Source organism: Pantherophis guttatus, chromosome 8 (assembly GCF_059756535.1).
Source record: "Pantherophis guttatus breed Tessera chromosome 8, ASM5975653v1, whole genome shotgun sequence".
Taxonomy (NCBI): domain Eukaryota; kingdom Metazoa; phylum Chordata; class Lepidosauria; order Squamata; family Colubridae; genus Pantherophis; species Pantherophis guttatus.
In genome coordinates this window covers 62,047,332-62,070,671 of record NC_142070.1, presented here as the reverse complement: position 1 = coordinate 62,070,671, position 23,340 = coordinate 62,047,332, and the positions used below count along the sequence as shown (strand labels likewise).

General features: G+C 41.4%; 1 protein-coding gene across 2 annotated transcripts in view; it reads left to right on the top strand.

Moving 5' to 3' along the window:
• The window catches only part of MAP9 (microtubule associated protein 9), a 61,509-nt gene that overhangs the window by 27,348 nt on the left and 10,821 nt on the right, over positions 1 to 23,340 (top strand). For both annotated transcript variants that reach the window (XM_060690874.2, XM_060690872.2), the window contains exons 10-12: positions 10,460 to 10,549; positions 12,949 to 13,110; positions 14,160 to 14,305. In XM_060690874.2, coding sequence (XP_060546857.2) covers positions 10,460 to 10,549; positions 12,949 to 13,110; positions 14,160 to 14,305 — 398 coding nt within the window. The remainder of the gene's footprint in view (positions 1 to 10,459; positions 10,550 to 12,948; positions 13,111 to 14,159; positions 14,306 to 23,340) is intronic.

The following is a 23,340-nucleotide window of genomic DNA, read 5'->3' as shown; positions in this document are numbered from 1 at the left end:
TGGAAAGATCGGGAAAGAAAAAAGCTCAAAAGGTATATTTACAACCCATAACGTGAAAATCGAAGGCGGAAGAAGTTAAAACTCCAACTAAGAAGCTAGATAGTGGCGACTGAGAAATAAGCGGAGACAGCTTCCATTTTGACAGTGACAGCGCACAATTTAGCAGCCGGCGAAAGCAGAGGAAACCCAGGAGGAGAAAGCGAGCCCAGACAAGCTTGGTTTTTGAATATACAGCCACAGAGGAGAGACGGAATTTAAGGAGAGAAAGGGGGTTAACTTGACAGACTTTGTGGAGGCGATAACGAGACATTTAACAAACATTCGATACCGGAAGAGAGAGCGCCAGGAAAACTTCGTTTAAAGTGGAGACCAGTGACTTTTGGAGCTAAATTAAATTAACTTAAGCGGAATATTTTTCTTGGGACTCTTGGACTTTTGGACTTTGGAGATTTGGAGGTTTGGACCTAAACTTCGGGATTTGGATTATTCTACCCCCTACTCCTTTTCTCTCTCTGTTGAAAGGTGGACACTTGGGAGTTTTGAAGCTTTGGTGGACATTGGACACTTAATCTAAAAATATTTGGACATTGGACATTGGACTTAGAACTTTGGACTTTGAACAATAAATAAGAAAGATACAAATTTGGGAAGAAGAGAAGGAAAAGAAAAAAAAAAGAGAGAGAGAGAAGAGAGTGATCCAGAAGAAGAAGAAGAAGAAGAATCAACTGTAAAGTATAATTAATTATATTAAAAGCTGATAACAAATTAGTGATTAAGAACTATAGAAGGCATTAATATTAAATGTATTGTTTGTGAAATCTATATAATCCTATATACTATATACTACATACTATATATATAACTGTTAATTTAATTTCATATTTACTCTTAATATATAACTATATTTATCTTAGTGCTATATTTTATCTTGGTAGTTAAATATTATATCTTCTTGCATGTCTAGCTTTGAAAACTATATTAGACAGATTAATTGTTTTTAGGATTGAAATTAAGGTAATTGATTTGACAAATACTAATTAATAGTACTTAATAATTAATTTAAATAAGATAGTAAATAACTAAATATAAGGATAGTTAACTGATGAATTGCTGAAGTTTTAGACTTTTCCCTCGCTTCCCCCCCCCTTGTATTCTACCCCTATGTTTAGAGAGTAATACAGACCAGATAGTTATTATGAATTGAAGATCTCTGTAAAATATCGAAAAAGGGAAAATAGAACTTATAGATAAATTTACATATAGATAGTGATAGTGTGACAAGGGAACTTATCCTAGTTGCTTATTTTCTTGGGATTACCGGGACTATTGAAAGCCACTAACCATACAAAAATCCCAAAAGAAATAGAATAACCTAAATAGAAATCAGTATATGAGATTCTGGGAGAAGATATTAAAAGAAATACAAATGGCAACTACAAGCTCAACAACAATCTCTAAGTTAAGTAAGAAAATACCATCAAGCCAGATGATACTCACGGCCTCCCCAGTACAACAAAAAACAGCTGAAACCACGGAAAAGGATAAAGCAGTTCCCACCCTTAGTATGCAAAACATTCATTCCATATTAACGACGATCCAGGAAGGAATGAATAAAATGCAAGAGACCATGGCCTACAACCATGAGGAGACAAGGAAAAACCACGAGGAACTAAGGATGGATGTGGGAGAGATAAAGGATAATATTAAGAACATGGACGAGAAGATAGGAAAGATACAACATAAAATGGAGGAAAATGAACAGAGGATTTGTAAGATGGAGGAGAGAATAGAATATACAAATAAGAAAATGGAGAGGATGGAATATGACCAAGCAGCTACAAATAAGGATCTAGAGGACACAGTATCATATCTTGAGATGGAGAAGGCATCCTTCTACTTAAGGTTCCAGAATGTAGAAGAGCAAAAGGAGGAGGACTTAGGAGAAATCATGACTGAGATACTCTCTGAAGTGACCCAGAGGAACAAGGAAGTGACCCAGAGGAACAAGGAAGAGATTCGAAGTGGAATAGACGAAATCTATAGAGTCCACACGAACTACGCCCGGAGAAATAAAGGAAATACAAAGGAAATGTCAAAGGAAATACATATCAGATTTACAAAAAAATCCTTAAAAGAAGAGATCTATAGGAAGATGAGAGAGGATACAGCTATGTATAAGGGAAGAGAAATTTTAACCCTCAAACAGATACCAAAAAGGACGAGGGACCAAAGAAGGAACTACAACTTCTTAACGGCACAATTAAATGAATTTAAAATAAAGTTCCGCTGGCTAATACCGGAGGGTCTACTAATTTCCTGGGAAGACAAAAAATACAGAATTGATAACGTAGGAAAAGCACAGGACTTCTTTGATCAACACTTCGGGCTGGAGGAGGAGCAAGAGAGTAGAAAAGAAGAGGGTCCTAAGAGGCAAGAGGAACGGCGGATAGAGAAAGAAGGAAGAGACCAAGAAGAGGGGAGAAGATTGGAAAGAGAAAGAATGGAGAGAGAGGGAGCGAGGGAAAAGACGCAAATGATACTCAGAAACAACAAAAGACTGCAATCAACGGATAAATAAATAAAGAGAGATGGAAAAAGAGCTAAAACTCATTTCAATCAACATAAACGGACTTAATTCACCAGCAAAAAGAAAACACACATTTACAAAACTTCAAAAACTAGAAATGGATATTATAACACTCCAAGAGGTACATATTAAAAGACAGTATTAAAATTATTGGATAATCAAAGATTAGGAAGACTATATGCAGCGCTTGGAGACCAAAAAAAGAGAGGAGTCGTAATATATGTGAAGAAATACCTAAAAACAAAACAAATATATGCAGACACAGAAGGACGTTTCTTAATAATAGAAATACAAACAGAATCCAAAACAATACTATTAATATCTATATATGCACCCAACGCAAATCAAAATGATTTTTTCAAAAAGCTACACAATATAATTAAACACCTGGAGTACGAAGCTATCTGTATGGTAGGAGACTTCAACGCAATCACGGACATAGAAAAAGATTACCGGAGTACCAAACAAAGTAAAACCAGAAAGAAAACTCTACCGGAACCCTTCAAGGATATGATCAATGAACTACACCTACATGACGTATGGAGAGAGGCAAACATGCAAACGAAACAATATACATATTATTCAAACCCACATCAGTCATGGTCCAGGATCGACATGGCCTGGATGACTTCAGACCTCAGAGAGGAGGTAAAAGATATCGAAATAGCAGTGAACACCTGGGCAGATCATAACCCCATTAGAATAATATGGAAGGGACATCGAAAGCAAAGGAGGTGGATGATGGACACGGGAATAATAAAGGATAAGGAATATATACAGATGATCGAGAAAGAGGTTAAAATGTTCCTACAAATAAACACTAAAGAACAGACATCACTTCAAAATCTTTGGGACACAATTAAAGCATATATAAGAGGTCTTACAATCGCGTATATGGCAAAAAAAAAATAAAGAGAAACAACAGTCAAGGAATAAGTTGTTAGAAGAACTCAGAACATATGAATTAGAATTGCAGAAGGACCCCCAAAACAAAACAATAAAAGCAAAATTAAACCTTACTAAACACAGAATCAATCTGACTACCCAGACAGAAATCGCACAGAAAATTAAATTAGCAAAGCAGAAACACTTTGAGCATGCAAACAAAACGGGGCGCTGGTTAGCGTATAAATTGAAAAAAGAAAAAGAAAGGAGAACAATATTTCAATTGCAAGACGAAACAGGACAAATATATCATACCAACCTAGACAAAGAACGTATAGTTAAAGATTTCTTTCAAAGTCTCTACAAGGGAGAAGAGATTCGGGAGGAAGACATTAAGGAATACCTATGTAAAACAAACATCACAAAATTAGAGAAGTCCCACAGAGAAGCATTAAATAGACCAATTACGATGTCCGAGCTGGTGGAAGCAAGGAAAAAGCAAAAAAACAACAAAGTTCCAGGCCCGGACGGTATACCAATGGAGTTTTATAAGAACTGTCAAAATGCAATGGATGAACTGTTACTCCTGGTTCTCAACGATGCATTATTAGAGGCAGAAATTCCCAAATCCTGGACTGAAACCATCATTACACTTATCCCTAAAGAAGACACAGACCCCACACAAATTAAAAATTATAGGCCGATTTCACTGCTTAATGTAGATTATAAACTCTTCATGTTGGTCATAACGCAAAGACTGAAAACAATTATTCATAAATACATACATACGGATCAGAACGGTTTTGTTCCAAGAAGACAGATCAAAAATAACATAAGAACAATTATTAATGTCCTGGAATATTACGAGAAAAGAAACGATAAACAAGCAGCCTTACTCTTCTTAGACGCACAAAAGGCCTTTGATAATTTAAACTGGAACTTCCTCATATCGCAATTAGAAATTATGGACTTTGGTGCTAAATTTTTACAAATGATTAGAAGAGTATATTCCCTCCAAACGGCCAAAATTATGATCAATGGAGATATGACTGAAAACTTACATATACAAAAAGGAGTGAGACAAGGCTGCCCCTTATCCCCACTATTGTTCATAATCTCTTTGGAAATATTATTAAATGAAGTCAGGAAAGACCCCGAAATAAAAGGTTTGAGAACACGGAAAGAGGAGTACAAATTGCAAGCCTTTGCTGATGACGTGGTGTTTATAATGGAGCAACCGGAAACAACAGGAGCCAAACTTTTAGCGAGGATAGAGGAATATGGAAGAGTCGCAGGGCTAAAAATTAACAAACAAAAAACTAAAGTGTTAATAAAGAACTTGACAAAAGTACAAGAGATACAACTAGAAGACAAATTAGGAATACAAATTGTAAAGAGAATAAAGTATTTAGGAATCTGGCTTACTGCCAAAGCAATAACAATCAGAGAAGACAATTACAATAAATTAATGAAACAAATTAGAAAAGACCTGGAAACGTGGAATAAATTACAACTGTCATTCCTAGGGAAAATTGCATCCATAAAAATGAATATACTCCCTAGATTACTTTACCTTTTTCAAGTAGCCCCAATCTGGCCAGGAAAGAATTTCTTTAAGGACCTTACTAAAATAACAACAAAATTTATTTGGAATGGGAAAAGGGCCAGAATTAAAATAAAATGTATGCAAGATACCTGGGAAAAAGGAGGCCTAGGCCTACCGGATTGGGAGCTATATTATAAAGCAGCGTCGCTAAACTGGATAAGGGACTGGATAGATCTTAGGAATAAAAGAATGTTATCACTAGAAGGCTTTGATCTACATCGCGGATGGCATGCCTTTCTCTGGGAGGGAAAGGATAAGCACCATGGGTATTTTCAGCAACATATCATTAGAGAAGCATTGTACAAATCATGGCAAGAGGTTAGGAAACATTACACCAAGATCCCACGATGGCTATCGACAGTGGAAGCACAAATATATCCCAATGCTATGGACATAGCGAAAATGAGGACTTATAAAGAACTACTGAACAGTGAAGGAGAATTACAAACAAGACAAGAATTACAAAATCAGGGTATAGACATTGATTGGTGGCCATACATGCAAATAGAATCAAGATACAAAACTGATCGGGCACAATTCGGATTCCAAAATGAACCAAATGAATTGGATAAAATATTACAAAGTGCAGATGAGAAAATGATTACCAAAATGTATAAGTACCTATTACAATACAAATTGGAAGAGGAGGTTGTCAAAGAAAGCATGATAACATGGGCCAAAAACATAGGATATACTATTGAATTGGATAAATGGGAGAATTTGTGGAAGATAAATTATAAGATGACATTGTCCATACCCTACAAAGAAAACCTTTACAAAATGTTCTACCGATGGCACCTCCCACCGGCGCGTCTAGCCAAGTTGTTCCCAAATACATCTCCGATGTGCTGGAAATGTAAATCACAGAAAGGGACATATTACCATCTCTGGTGGCTATGCCGAAGGGCAAAACAATACTGGCAACAAATCAAAACAATGATTGAAGAAATTACGAAACAAAAACTTGAAATGAGACCGGAAACCTTTTTATTGGGAATCATCACAGCAAATTATACCAAAGAAATAAAATATCTAATCATTCATATCCTCACAGCAGCACGTATACTCTTTGCCCAACATTGGAAATCTGAACAGTTACCTACAGAAGACAAAATAATAGCTAAAATTACAGAATGCGCAGAATTGGATAAGCTTACAAAAGAAATACAAGAGAAAGATGATACTGATTACTATTTAGTATGGCAAAGATGGAGGCAAAAATAGGAATACAAAGATAATTTATGACTAATCAATAGAAATGTATAGTAGTAAATAAGGAATCAATTATATATATATATATATAACCATGTAAACAGATGATTATAGACATTGACATAAATAGAAAAATGGAAAATACCCCACCGTTATAGTAACTTCTAAGAGTCAATCATTGGACTGAATCGATGTTTGTTAGTTTTGTATGTCATTTTATGTATTTATGTTGGTTTTGTTTTTTCTTTTTATTATTAATAAAAATTTATAAAAAAAAAATAAAAAATAAACATGTGGCCGCACTAAGTCTCCCCAAAATCCTGTCCACATCATCGGGAGTCACAGCATCAAACTCTTCCCAGATAACATTCTCAAGACTGTTCCTCGTCACCCGGCCCTGATCTACCCAGTCAGAGTCCAGATCCCCCCGGATCTGAGCGATTTTCTCATACAGATATTGTCCGAAATCCTCCGCCCTGCCTTCTAAGGGATCCTCCCGCACTCCCAGATGGAGCAGGGCGCGGGTTACCCTAAACAGGGCGGCCGGACGATTCCCTGATGATGCAATAGAGGCGGAAAAGTAGTTAGACTTTGCCGTCTTTATCGCCACTAGGTAGGCCGTAATATGCGACCTTACCAGTGTTCGATCAGATTCAGCGAGACTGGCCCTCCAACCGCTCTCCAGGCGTCTTTTCTGGCGCTTCATTCCCTCAGCTCCTCAGTGAACCAAGGAGCCACACGGGATCAGCATCGGGTCAGAGGCCGCAAAGGCACAACTCGGTCCAAGGCCCCACCAGCCGCCCGATCCCAGGCGGCTACCAGGTCCTCGGCCGAGTCATGTGCTAGATCCTCAGGAAATGGCCCAAGCTCCGTCTGGAACCTATCAGGATCCATCAGGCGCCTGGGGCGGATCCATCTAATTGGGTCCGCCTCCCTGCGGCGAGGGGTCGCGGTTTGAAGATCTAGGTGAAGGAGTGAGTGGTCAGTCCATGACAAGGGTTCCATGTCTATATCCCCTATAACAAGATCACTCAACCACTGGCCAGAGACAAAAATCAAATCCAGAGTGTGAGCTCCCCTGTGAGTAGGGCCATGAACTAACTGGGTCAGGTCCATGGCCGTCATGGAAGCCATGAACTCCCGAGCCACCTCGGACGTTTCACCAACGGATGGCAAGTTGAAATCACCCATGACTAAAAGCCTGGGTGTATCCACTGCCACCGTGGCTATCACGTCGAGTAGCTCAGGTAGGGCTGTTGCCACGCGGCAGGGAGCCAGGTACGTAAGCAACAAGCCCATCTGAACCCCACGGCCCCACCTCACAAGGAGGGACTCACATCCAGCTATCTGAGGCACAGTGGTCTCCCTCGGACCCAGATCCTCGTTAATAATAACCGCCACCCCCCTCCCCTCCCCTGGGCCATCGGCTGATGGAATGCTCTGAAGCCTGGTGGGCACATTTCAACCAGAGGGACGCCACCCTCCGGGCCCAACCAGGTCTCCGTAATACCCGCCAGGTCCGCTCCTCCCTCTTGTATAAGATCGTGAATGAGGGGGGCCTTATTGACCACGGACCTGGCATTGCACAGCATCAGCCGAAGGCCCAGCTCCTGAGTATCTAAGCCACCTAGTATCCGAGCAGAGCCTTGGGGACCGGGGCAAGCAATTGCTCTCAGACAGCAAGTGCGAGCCCCCAGCACCTGTTGTGGTCCCCTGCTCCCGCCATATCTGCCCCTCCCATTCACCGTGCCGATGGTACAGCCCTCATAGATATCGTCCCCCATCCCTTTCCCAGTCCCTCGTCCAGTGCCCCCCAGATCGTTACCCTGTGCCGGGCACGGCTCTGACCCTGGTGGATTTCCCCCCCATCCACCATAGTCGTCTTCCCAGTATCTTTAAAAGAATAATTACAATCCTCCCCCAGAACCCCTTAAAATCTTTAAAAATTTCCCTAAAAAGCCCCATAAATTCTTCCTTGCTCCATGCCATCTCTCCGGACTCCAAAGTCCGTCATCGAGATAGGCCCTCGATAATGTGGGGGGCCAAACCTGCGAGAGGGGAGAATCTCGCAGGACAAGGAGTTCCGACACTGAATACATATAGCCATCAGGGCAAACAGTCCAAGGGTGGGGGACCGCTGATGTTATAAGCGTAGGGAAAATTCCAGTCCATGGTCAGGCTGCCAAGCTCCACTGTCCTCTCACGACAGTGGCTAAGGAGGTGCATATCATTCGACCCCGAAAGTTTCCAGGGCGGCCGTCTCTCACCAGGCCAATCCATGGAGACTTTGATAGAAAGCTCAAGGGTGAGGATAGCCATATTCCGCCTCCTCAGGCCTCATGTCCATAGAACCAGTATCCCTCCTGGGATTAGCAGCATCAGGAAATCCAATATCCAGCTCAAAGGAGGTTTAAGTTCGTAAATGTTCATCAAAGAAGTTCTACATGATAGGGAATCCAAACAGGCCAGATGGAAGTGGGGAAAAATTAGGAGTAGTTCAGCAGGCCAAGATGGATGGGAAGCTATGATCGTAATAGGCCAATAGGCCAAAACTCAGTCCGAAGGAAGGAGGAGGGGGGGATTCAAACCGCATAAGTTTGTAGTCATTTTCCGGCCCCAATAACCCTCAGCCTTCCATTCTGGTGGGTGAAGCTCCCCTATTTTGTCCCCCCCCATCCAGCTCACCCTGGGGGGGGTGTCTCTGGGTCTCCCTGGAGGTAACCCTTCCCTCAAGGGTCGTATACTCTCCAGTCACCCCAAAATCAGATCTAAAACCACTGCTGAAAAGTCCTGGGCCGTCTGTTTGAAAGTCTGTAGGCCCTTGGGAGCCGCCCCAACCTTAGGCGCCCCCGTCACGACCATCGCCGCGGCCTCCGCAGTCCCCACCGCCATCGTTGCCATCGGCCCCCCCCACGGACGTCCCCAGCCGCCCCCTGCCTCCAAAGATCCACCTTGAGGCATCCAGGGGCATGGGGAACCTCCGTAGGGGCCTCACAACGCCGATGTTGTCCAGGAGCTGCCGCCGCCGCCGCCATGACCGCCCGCGACCGCCGCCGCCGGTGCCGCTCCCCTGCAGGCCGCAGACCGCCATCACCCACCGCCGTCCTGACGTCATCCCCCTCAGCGCTGGGATGGTCCGGGGAGCTGACAAAACTCCCAACGGGCTCCTCAGATGTTGCTTCGCCTGGGCGGGGGGTCATAGATGTTCGAAATGACCCCCCTGAGCCCCCCCAAGCCGAGGCATCGCCCCCAAGAAGCCGAGACTCAGCGTCGGAGCGCCATCTTGGGCATGCGCAGAAGATAATCTGCGAAGATAATTATGAGAAAATCTGTCACATTAGCAGTTTCTAGATTTAGTTAGGATACCAGTTTCTGGGTTTCTCATATCTGCGAGATGATTTTCAGATTGGTGACTGTATAGAATGGATGAATGAATGAATGGATGGATGGATGAAGAAAACTGGTATTTGGCCTTCCTTATATTTCATTTTTTTAACAAAAAAGTAGCAAAGTGTCTTAAATTTCTTCATTTAATGTTAAGTCATTGGATTTTTCTGATCCTATTAAACCACATAAAATCCCAAATACAATTCAGGAGCTTTGTTAGGTTAGACTGAAGAAAATCCTATACACACTGAACCTAATGACGACTCCACATTTCAGTTATTCCCCCCCCCCTTTTTTAAAAAAATTTGATTTATATGCCGCCCTTCTCCAGAGACTCAGGGCGGCTTACAATGCGTTAAGCAATAGCCTTCATACTTTTAGATATTTATACAAAGTCAGCTTATTGCCCCCACAAACTGGGTCCTCATAACCTACCTTAGAAAGGATGGAAGGCTGAGTCAACCTTGAGCCTGGTAAGATTCGAACCTGCAGTAATTGCAGGCAGCTGTGTTAATAACGGTGCTTTAAACCACTGTACTACCAAGGCTCCTGAGGAGGACATGGATTTAGTACAGAATCACCAAGCCTAATCTCAGCTCCCATTACACATTCCCATTTTAACTATAGGTATACAGAGAATGAATCACCTATTTTGATCCTCCAGGGAGACTTCTCTACATTTATCTGCTGATGCCACTTCATGTGCAGAAAGGTGACACAAGACTGTTCATTGATTTATTATAATTCCTATGTTACTGCTATCTATTTCTCTCTCTTTATAGGACTGGTTGGAAAAGAAGAGAATCTTCCTTTTGGAATTACAAAGAATAAAAAGAAACAAAGCTGAGAACTTGCGAGAGAAAAATGAGAAGGTTGGTTTTAAAACCTTAACCATAAGTTTTATTAAGACGTTACATATGTGGTCCAGTTATGTCCTGTTTCTTCTGACTTCTTGCAAATGATGTTGGCCTTATAGACTGGCATGTATTCAGCATAACTGTAATAGTAAAAATTCAATGTTAAATATAATTATGATAAATCAAGAAGCAAACACAGAGGATTGTATATAAGTTTATATTATTATACACAGAATAACAAACATGAGTGTCAGCTCTAAACATATAAACACACAGGATGTTGATCATGTTTTTTGTTTTAAAATAATTATTGATTTTATATGTTTATATATTGGTTTTTAACTTTTTTATTGGATTTTTAAAAATCTGTTGTAACTGCCTATATTTGCTTAGAGGAAATGGGAAACCATATAGATCTTCTTACTTCTCCTTCTCTTTTCCCCCCCATCCGCTCTTCCTTTAAAAAAAAAACCCAAAATATAAAAATGACCACTTGATGATCAGTATAAGAGAAGGGATATGCCAGTCAAACATTTTCACATTCAGCTTTAGGTTCCATAAAGACCTTAGTAATCTGCCCTATGTTTTTCTCTTAATCGCACAATAAAAGGCAGTATAGGACACAGTATTCAGTGTCCTCTAGCTACTTACTATCAAAGAGTAAAATGCTGCTTCAAGAGTAGCTTAGAGTATATACTTTCAAGGAATAATCAGAGCATGGTTTGTAAAACTTGTTGAATGCTTTATGTGATGATGCTAGTAAGATTGAACAAGTACTGCAAAAATGCTTTCTTAACAACAATTACTATCATCACATACAGGAACTAATCACCAATCTTTTAACTAGCTCAGGATTTAAACTAGATGGATTAACACTGTAATATACTTACACAATATGTGATGGCACAATTGCTATCTCTCAGTAATGAGAAAAATATTTTAAAAAATGGTCAACAGGGAAGCTGGCAATTTTTTTAAAAAAGTATTTTAGCAATGTTAGCTGGGCTTTGACAGAAATTGTAAATGCAACTATGTGCCCATTAGATTCCATATGATAATTAAGTGTTTTCAGCTGATCTCACACATGATTAATGTCTACAGGACTTCATAATGCTCATATGCTTTATAAATTGCCATAACTATTTTTACACATGATCTTTAATGTCACAGGTTGAGAGTTCTACATTATTTTGTTCTCATAATCTTAATATATAATAAAGTACTTTTAATTTGTGAAGTGCATTAGAATAACTGACAGGAGATGGTGGTTTGGTAGACATGTGAAATAGTTAATTATTATAAATGGAATCTGAAGTAACTAGCACAATTGTGCAATATTTTGGATTCAGAAACAAAAAAGCGATTCAGCATATGCAAGAGTGCTCATGTGGTGCCTATCTGCTTTCCTTAAAGCAGCTGTACCTTATCCTGGAATCACATTGACACCTTTAGTGACTAATACACAATCCTGGCAAAATAGGTATTTGGTTAAGGAGTTGCAGATAAGTGCTAATTTGTACCTCCATTGGTCTTAAAGCACATTTTGCGTCATGAAATAACGTTGCATTCATCCACATGAAATAATGTTGCATCCATCCAATGTGTTCATGTTAAAGAAGTAATTGAAGTCTTATTTCCTAAATCAAAACCTAAATCTCTATCCATTCAGTTGATTGCTCTAGACAAGCTCTACAGCAACCTTCCCTGCCCTCCTAATGTATTGGGCTGAAACATGGATGGTCTCCCAATCAGCCTTCAATATAGGCAATGCTGGCTAGAACAAGTGTGTTCTGAACAGAAAAATCACTATTGCATTTTTAAAGGTAGGTTTACTAAAGGTGATGGGAAAAAAAGAAAGGATTTAATAGAATATTTTCCCTGGATCCTGAAGCTTTTCTAATTAAGGACAATATTTGTAGTTCAGAGCCAAAATGAGGTACATCTGATGTTACCTAGTCTGAGTAATGAAATGTCTGCAAGAAAACAATCAAGCTCAAAAAGAGCACCAAGGACTCCTTACTTTTCTAATGTACAAATTTATATTTATGCTTGTATGGCTTTATGTTCTTGTATCCCTGCATAAAATATGAGATGAACAAAATAGCTTAGAAGTGAGTGTGGTGACTAAGACCAGTTTTCCAAAATAGCAGGAATTCTTCAAGAAAGAAAGAAGAAAGTAACAATTGTCTGTCTTATTAGATACTTTTATACTAATATCTACCAGTTCAGATAAATAGGTCAAAATTAGCAGCATCTGTGCTCTACTGTGCTGAATGTAGAGAGAGTTGAATGTTATGTGTTTTGAAGTAAAAAATAATCTTATGAAACCAGCAATTTAACATGCCTGCAAGATTATTACTTTATATGACCATAAAAAAAATAATGCAACATTTACAATGCTACTTTCCATATAGAAAGAAGTTGCTAAAAGAGAAGAAGCATTTGCATCCTTTGAAGCTTGGAAGGCTATGAAAGAAAAACAAGCAAAAAAATTGGCTGAGAAAAAAAAATTGGAAGCAGCAAAGAAAAAGAAAGAAGCTGAACTAAATGAGAAGAAAAAGGAAGAGTCACAAAAGGCAGTAGTTTTTATCTTACAAATGTTAAATTTGGTGAAAAATCATAATACATTGAACTGTATTGTCAGTGCTCTCCAAGTAGTCCTCGATTTATCACCACCCTCTTTGGAACTATTTAAAGTTATTATGGATGCCTGAAAAGCCACCTGGTTTCAAAGTTACTGCTGCTGCCCCTTGGTCATGTGAGCAAAATTCAGGCAAATTCACCTTTACAGCTAATTGCAGGGACACTGCGGCAGGCTTCTCATCTCTTCTCTAACCTGCTCTGCCAGGTTCCCACAGGCCTTAGGCCTTGCTTTCCCACCATGCTGACCTTGGCCCTGCTTCTTACCTCACTGGGTTCCACCTGTCACTAATTACTCGTTTACTTTCTGTAGCTCTCTGAAGCTAGTGTTAGAGAAGGAGAGACCACTCCATTCCTTGGCATTCCTAGGCTGCATGGATCTGTCCAGGAACCAAGCACCATTTTCAGAGCAGTTGCAATGAAAATGGTACTTGCTTCTGTCACTATGCCATGTGGCCTGCAGGGATGCTGAGGGGTGAAGTAGCCTGATTTCCTTCCTAACACAGCTTCAAAGATCTACAGAAAATAAATGAGGAATTAGTGATGGGAGTTGGACCCAGTGGGGTAAGAAGCAGGCCCAAGGCCAGCATGGCAGGAAAGACCAGGGGCAGGGAATGGACCATGAGGTGCCTTGGGGTGGGGGAGGCCTTGGCAGGTGGCCTGGGTTTATGCTAGATGTCCCAGAGCCTCCCCCCTTCCCTGAAGCACCCCATGTTCTACTTAATGACCTACTTAACAACTGCATTAGGGAGGGCAGGGATGGGGATCGTTAAGCAAGGCAACCATGTGGGTAAGACACCCACATAATGGGTTTAATGATCACCATAACTTATGGCAGGCACCATTATGGTGTTAATTTGAGAAATATCTTTAATTAATTTTAGATTTCATGGCAATTGTAAACTTCCTTTTTCTTTACTAATTAAAGTGGAAAAAGATAAGAATTTCTGGATCAAATCTAATAGATTTGTTATTCATTTTTTAGGCTTTTGAGAAATGGAAAAAAAAGAAAGCTGCATATTTAAAACAGCAAATGCATAAAGAGAAAAGAGTTGAAAGATTAAAAAAGAAGGAGGAACAGGAGCTTGTTGCAGAGAAGAGAAAAGACAGCAGATCTGCAGTTGAAAAATGGTATAGTTAATTTTGAATCATATAAATTTGATTATGTCAGCTACTTCTAATTAAGTTTGTTCTGCATAGGTAGAACTTTGTTACACATCTTACTATATTTTATGAAAATGCATATTTCGTCTATGTTATTGTGGGAAGAAAAATCCAGTCTGGTTCCAAGCCAGGATAAAGGCGCTGGAAATAAAATGGAGGCTAACTGCAAAGAAAGGTTTATTTGGTTTCCAGAAACTTCAGTGACAGCAGCAATGTTGGCTGACCCCTTGGCTGGGTGAATAGATGGATCTTTATAGGGTTCTGGGGTTTTATGATTGAGATGCTCAAGGGGGTTGTGCAATGTAGTGAGTCTTGTGATTTTTACTATTTCAATGGTGGTGGATTGTTCCTATTATGTTCTAAACTAAAGGTCATGTCCTGTCCTTAGAATTTGGGTGGGGGAATGTAGATTTTAATCCTATCAGCTCCAACCTTCTGTGTATTTTGTTTATGAATAGATTGGCCCAGTCTTCCTGAATGGATACAAAATCTCCATTCCAAAAGACCAGTCTCTTCTGCTTGAGGCTCTTTTACTATGGCAGGAAGACTGGGGCTGCTTTCTGCCTTTAAGAACATGTTTCTCCATTTCTCCTTTGGGAAATATTCTATCCTGCCTCTTTTAATATTAAGAATAAAGAATATTTTAATTGGGGTGTGGGGGGTTTCCTACAATTTCCCCTTTGTGCCATATAAGTGTGCATGACACACTTTTATTGGCACAAGATTAAGAATTGATCTTATCACGGAGACTTGATGAATGCTTTTTGGGGGGTGGGGGGTGGGGGGTCAGGATGCAGGGAAGCAAGTTCTCAATTGTTGATGCAAAGGGGAAGGCATTGACAGAAGCAGCAGAAAAGGATCCCTGCAGTGGCTCCCAAAAGAATAGGGTCTCCTCTGGAGGCAGCGTCTGAGTCAGTGTGCTTTGTTTTCACAGGTTGCGGAATTGTTTGTGCAGGGCAGAAAGATATGAGAACAAGACCACTTTCCCCTTTGTGGGTGACCCTCCCAGAAGAGGCATTGTTGGTCTGACATGAGGAATGGAGAACAGAGGATAAGAGATGGAGAGGTGGAGTGGGGTGGATAGCCTGCAGGGAGGGTTTGAAAAGACATTAATTCTGCAGTTGTCAAAGAAACAGATAAACCAGTCACAACAAAATGGGGACACTAGAAATGAGAAAGAAGAAAAGCTGGATTCTGGTAATAAGGCAAAAGGTGTCTGGTGATGAAAGAGAGCAAGAAAAGACAAAGTGAAAATGAAAATGATTTGTTCTGAAAATGAACAAATGCAACATAAATTTGCATAAAAGCACATATTAAAGAGGACTTTAGGACTGGCAGCTTGAGAATGCTGGCCAGCTTGAGAATGCTGAAAGTTCCAAATAATTTTATACCCCTAGTAAATTTTAGTGTGTACAATTTGTGAGGGGCATGGAGAGACTATCTTTAATATTTGTTTTACAATATCTAAACATCCTGATAGCATTTGACCCAGTTATCAATACACAGTTTAGATGAAAATACCACGTTATTTTTGAAAAATGCCTATATGTTCAAGGATTAGCTCCATAGAGTTTTACTGACTACTGATAGGATAAGAAAAGTAAGTTAAGAAAAAGGTGATTTCCCTATAAAAGCAAGCTGACAGAACAATTAATAAGTGGAACAACTTACCTGCAGAAGTTGTGAATGCTCCAACACTGGAAATTTTTAAGAAGATGTTGAATAACCATTTGTCTGAAGTGGTGTAGGATTTCCTGCCTGGGCAGGGGGTTGGACTAGAAGACCTCCAAGGTCCCTTCCAACTCTGTTATTCTACTCTAGTTACATTTACCTACAAACAGTTACATTTACACACATACACACATAAAGACAAGAAAAAGAGGAAAGAAAGGGAAAACAAAACTCTCAGGTTTACACTCCCTGTTCGTTCTCACTGTAAATCACTGTTAACTTAAATTAGAAAGGAAAAAAAATCTTAGCAAACACATTAATTGCATAGAGAAGGGGAAAAAATCAGTGTTACTATATTTTTCTTTTAAGTACTTTCATTTCATTTTCAAATTTCCATCGTCCCTGAGCAAAGTCCATCTCTTGCACAATTTCCTTGCTCGTATCTTCCTCATACCAGCCAGGACGGGCAGCAGCCTCTTGTCCAGGCATCAAGCAAGTCTCCTAGAAGGGATCCTGGCATGACCCTCGAACTAGAGCTTCCCATGTCTCTCTATTTCCAATGTAGAAATTTAATTTTGCAAAAAAAAAAATCTTTCCCCATGAATTTACTTCTTTGCTATGTCTCTCAGCAGAGCTGCAGGCAACTACAATGGCTCCTATCCAAGCTTAAACTGACTTATTTTATCTTCTAACTGTTTTTAAGGTTTCTGTTTTAATTTTTAAATTTTTTAAGTTTTAAATTTTAAATATTTCTATATTTTATATTTTTATATTTCTTAATTTACCTTTAGCTATACCCCGGCTATAGTAGCTGTATTTTTAACAACTTTTAACTACCTGAGCTGGCCTCAGTTTTGGGAGTGTTTTTGCTGCCGCTTTTGTTGCTGCTATCTACGATTTATTGCTTTAGCTTGGAAGCCGAGTACTGCCAAGCTTTGGTCTGACTTCTTTTTCTATCTGACAATTATTTTTAACTATCATTTTGTTACTCCATTTATCTTATTATTTTTATCTACTCCCTGCTCCTTGCTCTGCCGGGAGGGTAGGATCCTTGCCTTACTCGTGAGGAGTTTTGTTGTTATTTGCATCAGGGCTTGTTTCCTCTTGATCCCTCTGCCTCTGGACCTGGACTCGTCCCAGAAACTAGATTTTTTGCCATATTATATAATGAAGTCAAGGAAAAGGACCAGATCCCTTACTGACTTGGCTCCCCAACCTTCTTTGAAGCAATCTAAGATTGAGGACTTTGCTTTAATTCGACCTCCCTGCCTGGAAACTCTAGCTCCTTTTCATCTGACTGCTGCTGGTCGTTGTGATCTTCCGTTGGTCGAGGATGTCGTCCCCCGAGTTGAGAACAAAGGCTCTTCAAAAACTATGGCCCCCACTCAACCTTCAATTGAACCTACTCTTATAGAACTCTTGGCCCAGCAATGTTTTCTGGTTGCAGAAACAACTGCGAGTATACAGTCACAGCTTGATAAAATAATAAGTACTTTAGATTGTCTAGTTTCCTCGATTACCGCCGGCTGCCCTGGACGGACTGCTCGGCAGCCTGGTGCAGTGACAGGGCCCTCCCTGTCGGGCCCCAGCAAAAGTACCAGTTGGGGTGACCCTGCCAGTGGGTTGAACTCTACACCTCCGGGTGCGAGAAGCCACCTGGTTTTACAGCCAAGACAGGTGGCCCTTAATATTAATCCCATTAACGGCAATTTGCCTTACTGGGGCTCAATTCAGCTGGCAAGGGGTCATATACTACAGCTACTGGGGTTGACTGCTGATGATCTGAAGAAAATTGAACTTTTACCCTCCCCTGCATACTGCTCCAGAGTGTTACTTAATTTTGATAACCCCAGCACCCCGAAATTATTCTTCAGGAGAAGTTCTCTGCTAAGATCTTTCGGCATCGTGCTGTAGGAAGTTAGCACCCACCCCTCTCCTGGAAGAGTGAAATATTTTAGGAAATATGAAAAAGGCAGAATATTATATTTCCCTGGGATAAGCATGTTTTGAAGCAGCTCCCACCTTCCTGCCCCCCACCCTTTGTTAATGGGACAGAGGCAGAAACCCAATCCTTTGTCAAAGGACATTTGCAACACAATAGCAACAGAAACTAACACAATGGGACCCATCTAGACGAGGCTCACCACATGGCACCTGGGAAGATTGCATCAGCCAGCAAGACCCCCACCCCCTGGGAGTCTGACAACCAATCAGGATACTCTTTCGGGGCCCCAAGAAATGCAGAGCCAGAGAGAGCATAAAAACCCGAGGATTTACTGTATCTGCCCCTTTTTCTGTTCAGGAACTCAAGCCATGTGATCCTGTCCACCATTAAACCATCTTTCCAAGCAGTCTCCATGTTTCCAGTGTCTGTTTTCCCCACTTGGAGCAGAACCCAGAAGGATGTTTCTTCCAACAATTGGCGAGCCAGTGGGACTCCAAGCTAACCTAACCAATGGACCAGGCCCAGGTAAGCCTCCCTTGCTAGCAGCAGACCCATTGAGTCTGTGGGTATGTTTTCCTGGACCTTGGCCATTTGGAACTAGGTTTTAAAGGGGTTTTGAGTTTGAGCTCAAAGGCTGCTTGGAAAGAAGGTGAGTACCTCTAAATTTTAATTTTAAAGTATGGAAAAGCATGGGAAATTTGTGTATGCCTGCATGTGTGTGAGTGAAGGCTCTTCTCCCAAGTACAGCTGGATCTTGCTTCCTCTGTGCATTTCCTAGCCGCAGAAAGACTAACAGTCTGGAGAGCATGGGGGTTTTGCCAGAGCACAGGACCTTCTGTTAGGGAAGGAGGAAGTGTGTGTGTGGGATTCCACCTGGAAAACAGTCTGATTTCACCTCTTTGAGTGACCTCTAGCCGCACCTCTGCCTACTGCTAGCTCCACCGAGCCATGACCAGTAGGATAGAGAAAGCAAGGGGGGGTCACCAAATGTGGAACTTTGTGTTTAAAAGGAATGGAAGCCGAGTGAAAGCCAAGCGTGTGAAGTGGGGGGGTAATAAAATTGTGAAAGGGAAACCCGGTTTTGTCCAGCCCAGACACGGGGCGAGCGTGTGTGTGTGTAAGAGGAGGTGCCCACACCTGGCTGCAGGGGTCAGCAGGTCCTCGCGGATCCCCTTTTTGGATCCGAAAAGTTGTGGTGATTCCCTAGAGGAAGGGGCCCATACTTCGCAAGGGAATCGAAGTCCTTCCCAGAGCTTTTTCCTCTGAAAACTGAGAGCGTGCCACCCGGCTAAGTCGAAGTGATCCTTCTGGAGAAAAGGAAAGGGTCATGGGTAGCGATAGTTCACGGGTGGCGGGGACCCCAGTAGATGAAGTGCTCGCGACCTGGGACGCCAGGCGGGTGCCCATATTGAGGGGCATGGATAAAAGGAAATTAGGAAAATTGTGTCAAAAATGGGCTTTGCTAAGAGATAACACCGGGAGACAAATTTGGCTAAATAAAGGTACTTAAAAGAAAAGGGAAATATATAAATAGGAATGTTGGGTTTTTGTTTGTTTGTTTGTTTTGTTTGTTTGTTTGTCTCTGTCTTCTATGCAACCACGTGGTATGTTTAAGATTTGTGCCTTCCCTAATTTAACTGAGATTTATGTGGGAATGATCAGTGTGTGTGAAATCTCAGAGTTCTGTTGTCTTCTCTTTGTCTTCCTTGTTTTATGTGTGTGTGTCTAAGTCTTTGTGCACCCTCGAGGTAATTGTAACTGTAAAATGTATCTGATCTCTAGAGACAAGAATTTTAAATTTTTAGAAAAAAAAAAAGGTTGAAACAATGAAAAATGGGAGAGAGAGAAAAAAGAAAGAAAGAGCCTTTGCCCTGTGTTTGTCTGGCCAACAAAGACAGAGTAAGGAGACATTTTATTTCTGGTTTTTTTTTCTCCTTCTCTCTCTGTATCTTAAAGTAACAACTCAAGTTTATGAGGAAACGTTTTAAGTTCATTTACAAGAAAAAAAATCAGTCTTGCATTTACTGTATGTGTTTAAATGGGTTTACCTGTTCATCTTTCCTGAAGCATGTGAATCCAGTTTTTTTCTTATCTGTTGTGTCTCCATTTTGTTGGAACTGTATCATCTGTTTAGTAACTGCAATACTGTTGTGTTCTTTCTTTTCAAACTCTGCCTGCAAGCTATCTACACCCCCCCCCCCATATCTCTAATCCTGTTACAATGCCTTTCCTGGGAAGATTACCCACAAAAAGGGGGAGGGGACCCTGTTCTAATGTCTTTCAGCCCTGCACAAAGGACTCTGCAACCTGTGGAAGCAGAGCACATGGATCCAGATGCTGCCTCCAGAGGAGACCTTCCATCAGTTTGAACCAGAAATTGGGTTTGAATCCAGTCTCCACTGAAAGTCAGCACAGCAACCAGAGTGGAGCAGACCTTCCCAAGCCTGACTGACCAGCCTTACCACCAAGCATGCTACCCAGCAGACATGAAAGAAAAGACCCTGAGATGTACAAGTAAAGACCAAAAGACTCTTTTCAATTCCCAGAAGACAGCTGGAAAGACTATGGGGGGAAGGTGGAAATTCATTGTAAGGTTTTCTTTCTTGTCTCATTTATATTGCAATCAGTTTATTGTAAGAATTGTATTTGAGAGTGATTGCCACAGCAAGTTATGTACACTCTAGATTTCTGTCTGGTGGAGAGGAGAAATATGTCCAAAATGTTTGTATTGTCTGTATTGTAAAAGTAGCTGCATACACATGCACACACAGAGAGACACACACTATTCAGAATTAGACTGAAACTATTTCCTTCACTTACCTCCACACAAAGCTTCTCCTAGGTTGATTTTTGCTCTGTGGCACTAAAAGCCCAAGGAGTCATATCTCCCTGCTAATTCGATGGGGGAGGGGGCAATCCCCCCTCAGGCAATTCCCTCACTTGAAGAGATAGCAGAAAAGTGATCTCCAAAACCCAAGCCCTGACTGTGACTTACAAATGATGCTGCCCAGTTGCCCAGTAAAGGAAGATATATTGCACTGGTGGTCTCATGAGTAGAAATCCCAGGGCTCATTATGTGTAACACCCAAAAAAAAAAAAGAATGGATATTGTACACTGGCTAACCTCAATTTGGACTCGCAAATCCTGGATGCAATAAAGAGCTAGGGCAGGTTCAGTAACCAACCCTTGGAAATGGGCAGCCTGCAATTTAAAGGAAAATCATGGCTGTGAAAAATTTTGGGACATGTGTTTGCTTGAAACCTGACTGGAAGCTCACAGAAAGTAATATCTGAAGTCTGAAATTAATTGGCATGGAAAATTGGATACTGTAAAATTCTTACCAGAATTTTTTTCCTGGCTGCTAGACCTTCATGGTTGAAAGCTTTTGGAAGCCACTGAAGGACTCCTTTTCTGTTGCCTCTATCAATGCCTCCCCTTTGCATTAGAAAATTAAAAGCACCCATTAAGCCTCCCTGATCTGATCAATTTTAATCTTTTGCCAAGAACTTGTTTCAAAACTCACGTTTTGAAAAAAAAAAGAGTAGGGATTGTAGGAAGTTAGCACCCACCCCTCTCCTGGAAGAGTGAAATATTTTAGGAAATATGAAAAAGGCAGAATATTATATTTCCCTGGGATAAGCATGTTTTGAAGCAGCTCCCACCTTCCTGCCCCCCACCCTTTGTTAATGGGACAGAGGCAGAAACCCAATCCTTTGTCAAAGGACATTTGCAACACAATAGCAACAGAAACTAACACAATGGGACCCATCTAGACGAGGCTCACCACATGGCACCTGGGAAGATTGCATCAGCCAGCAAGACCCCCACCCCCTGGGAGTCTGACAACCAATCAGGATACTCTTTCGGGGCCCCAAGAAATGCAGAGCCAGAGAGAGCATAAAAACCCGAGGATTTACTGTATCTGCCCCTTTTTCTGTTCAGGAACTCAAGCCATGTGATCCTGTCCACCATTAAACCATCTTTCCAAGCAGTCTCCATGTTTCCAGTGTCTGTTTTCCCCACTTGGAGCAGAACCTAGAAGGATGTTTCTTCCAACAGTGCCAAGCAGAGTCTTCAAAGATATGTCGATTAAGCCACTCTTAAGAAACCGACAATCTGTGACCAGCAGGAGACTTACAGCCCCAAAAAGACCCTTAGCAGCACATACTAATGTGCCAATTTTGAATGCCATCCCTGATATTAGACCATCTATCAAACACAGATACATTCCTGCAAGACTTCCCGATGACATCTTCTCAGACAGTACCTTGTCTGTTCCTCCTACAACTGGTCAAATCTTCTCCCCTCAGCGAGGCCCATCTCATCAGGAAGTTTGTCACGATCTGATCTGCTGGGAAGAAATGGCCCCAAAGGAAGCGACACCAGCCCAGGGCCTCCAAAGTTCCTTAGTGAATAAGCCTCAGGCTAGTGCCTCTGGGATTCCACCCATCTATGAAACCAACCCATCTCAAGACAATTTTTGGAATCTGGAAGAGATACAGCTTTTCGACTCCTTTCGCGCACTTCCACAACCAGAAAGGGCCCAAATTATAAAGCGCCTGTCTGCAGTTAAATCCAAGCTTTGGAGTCTTTCACTACCTGATAAGGATCCCCCTGGACCCCAGGGAGTCCACATCAATTTATCAGAGGCAGTTCCCTCGGCCATCCCTGCAGAATGTCCAACTTGTAAACTTGAAGATCCAGGGCTACTCCAAACCCCGTCTGTTGATGTCACCGAATGCTTGCCAGGTAAGCAACCAACGAACGATAGAAGCATAAACTGGACTGCGTGTAGAGCCCTACAGCCTCATGAACAAGGCTCACCTCCCTTCCACTTTTCTTTGCCTTTATCTCCCAAAAGGGTGACACTTCCATCGAATAACGGCTGTATTTTTTCGGATTTGAAGGGCTCTCTGGAAAAAATTAATTATACAGAATGACTAGCAAACCCAGCATCCCCCCCTTGCACACTTAGATGCCTTTCATGGAATATAGCAGGTTGGGGGAGAAGGTGCGGCACCACCGATTTTATTAACTATATTCAGTCATTTGATGTGGTCCTGCTTCAGGAGACCTGGGCATGCGATAAGATATCCCTTACAGGGTTTACGGCCATTTCTTTGGCTGCTACCAAACAATTCAAGTCGGGAAGACCTAAGGGTGGTTTAGCTTGTTTGGTCTCTACCTCCCTGAAAGTGGAGACAGTGGAGCTGCCCCCCAGTGGGTCCTTAGCTATGGCACTCCTAATTAAGAGAGGACACAGTAAAATGCTAGTGTTCAACGTTTACCTTCCCCCGACGGTGAGGCAAGCCGACACTAAGGCTCAATGGGGCGAACTGGAGAGCTATATTACCCATACAGAAACTAAATTTCCAGCGCCGTATA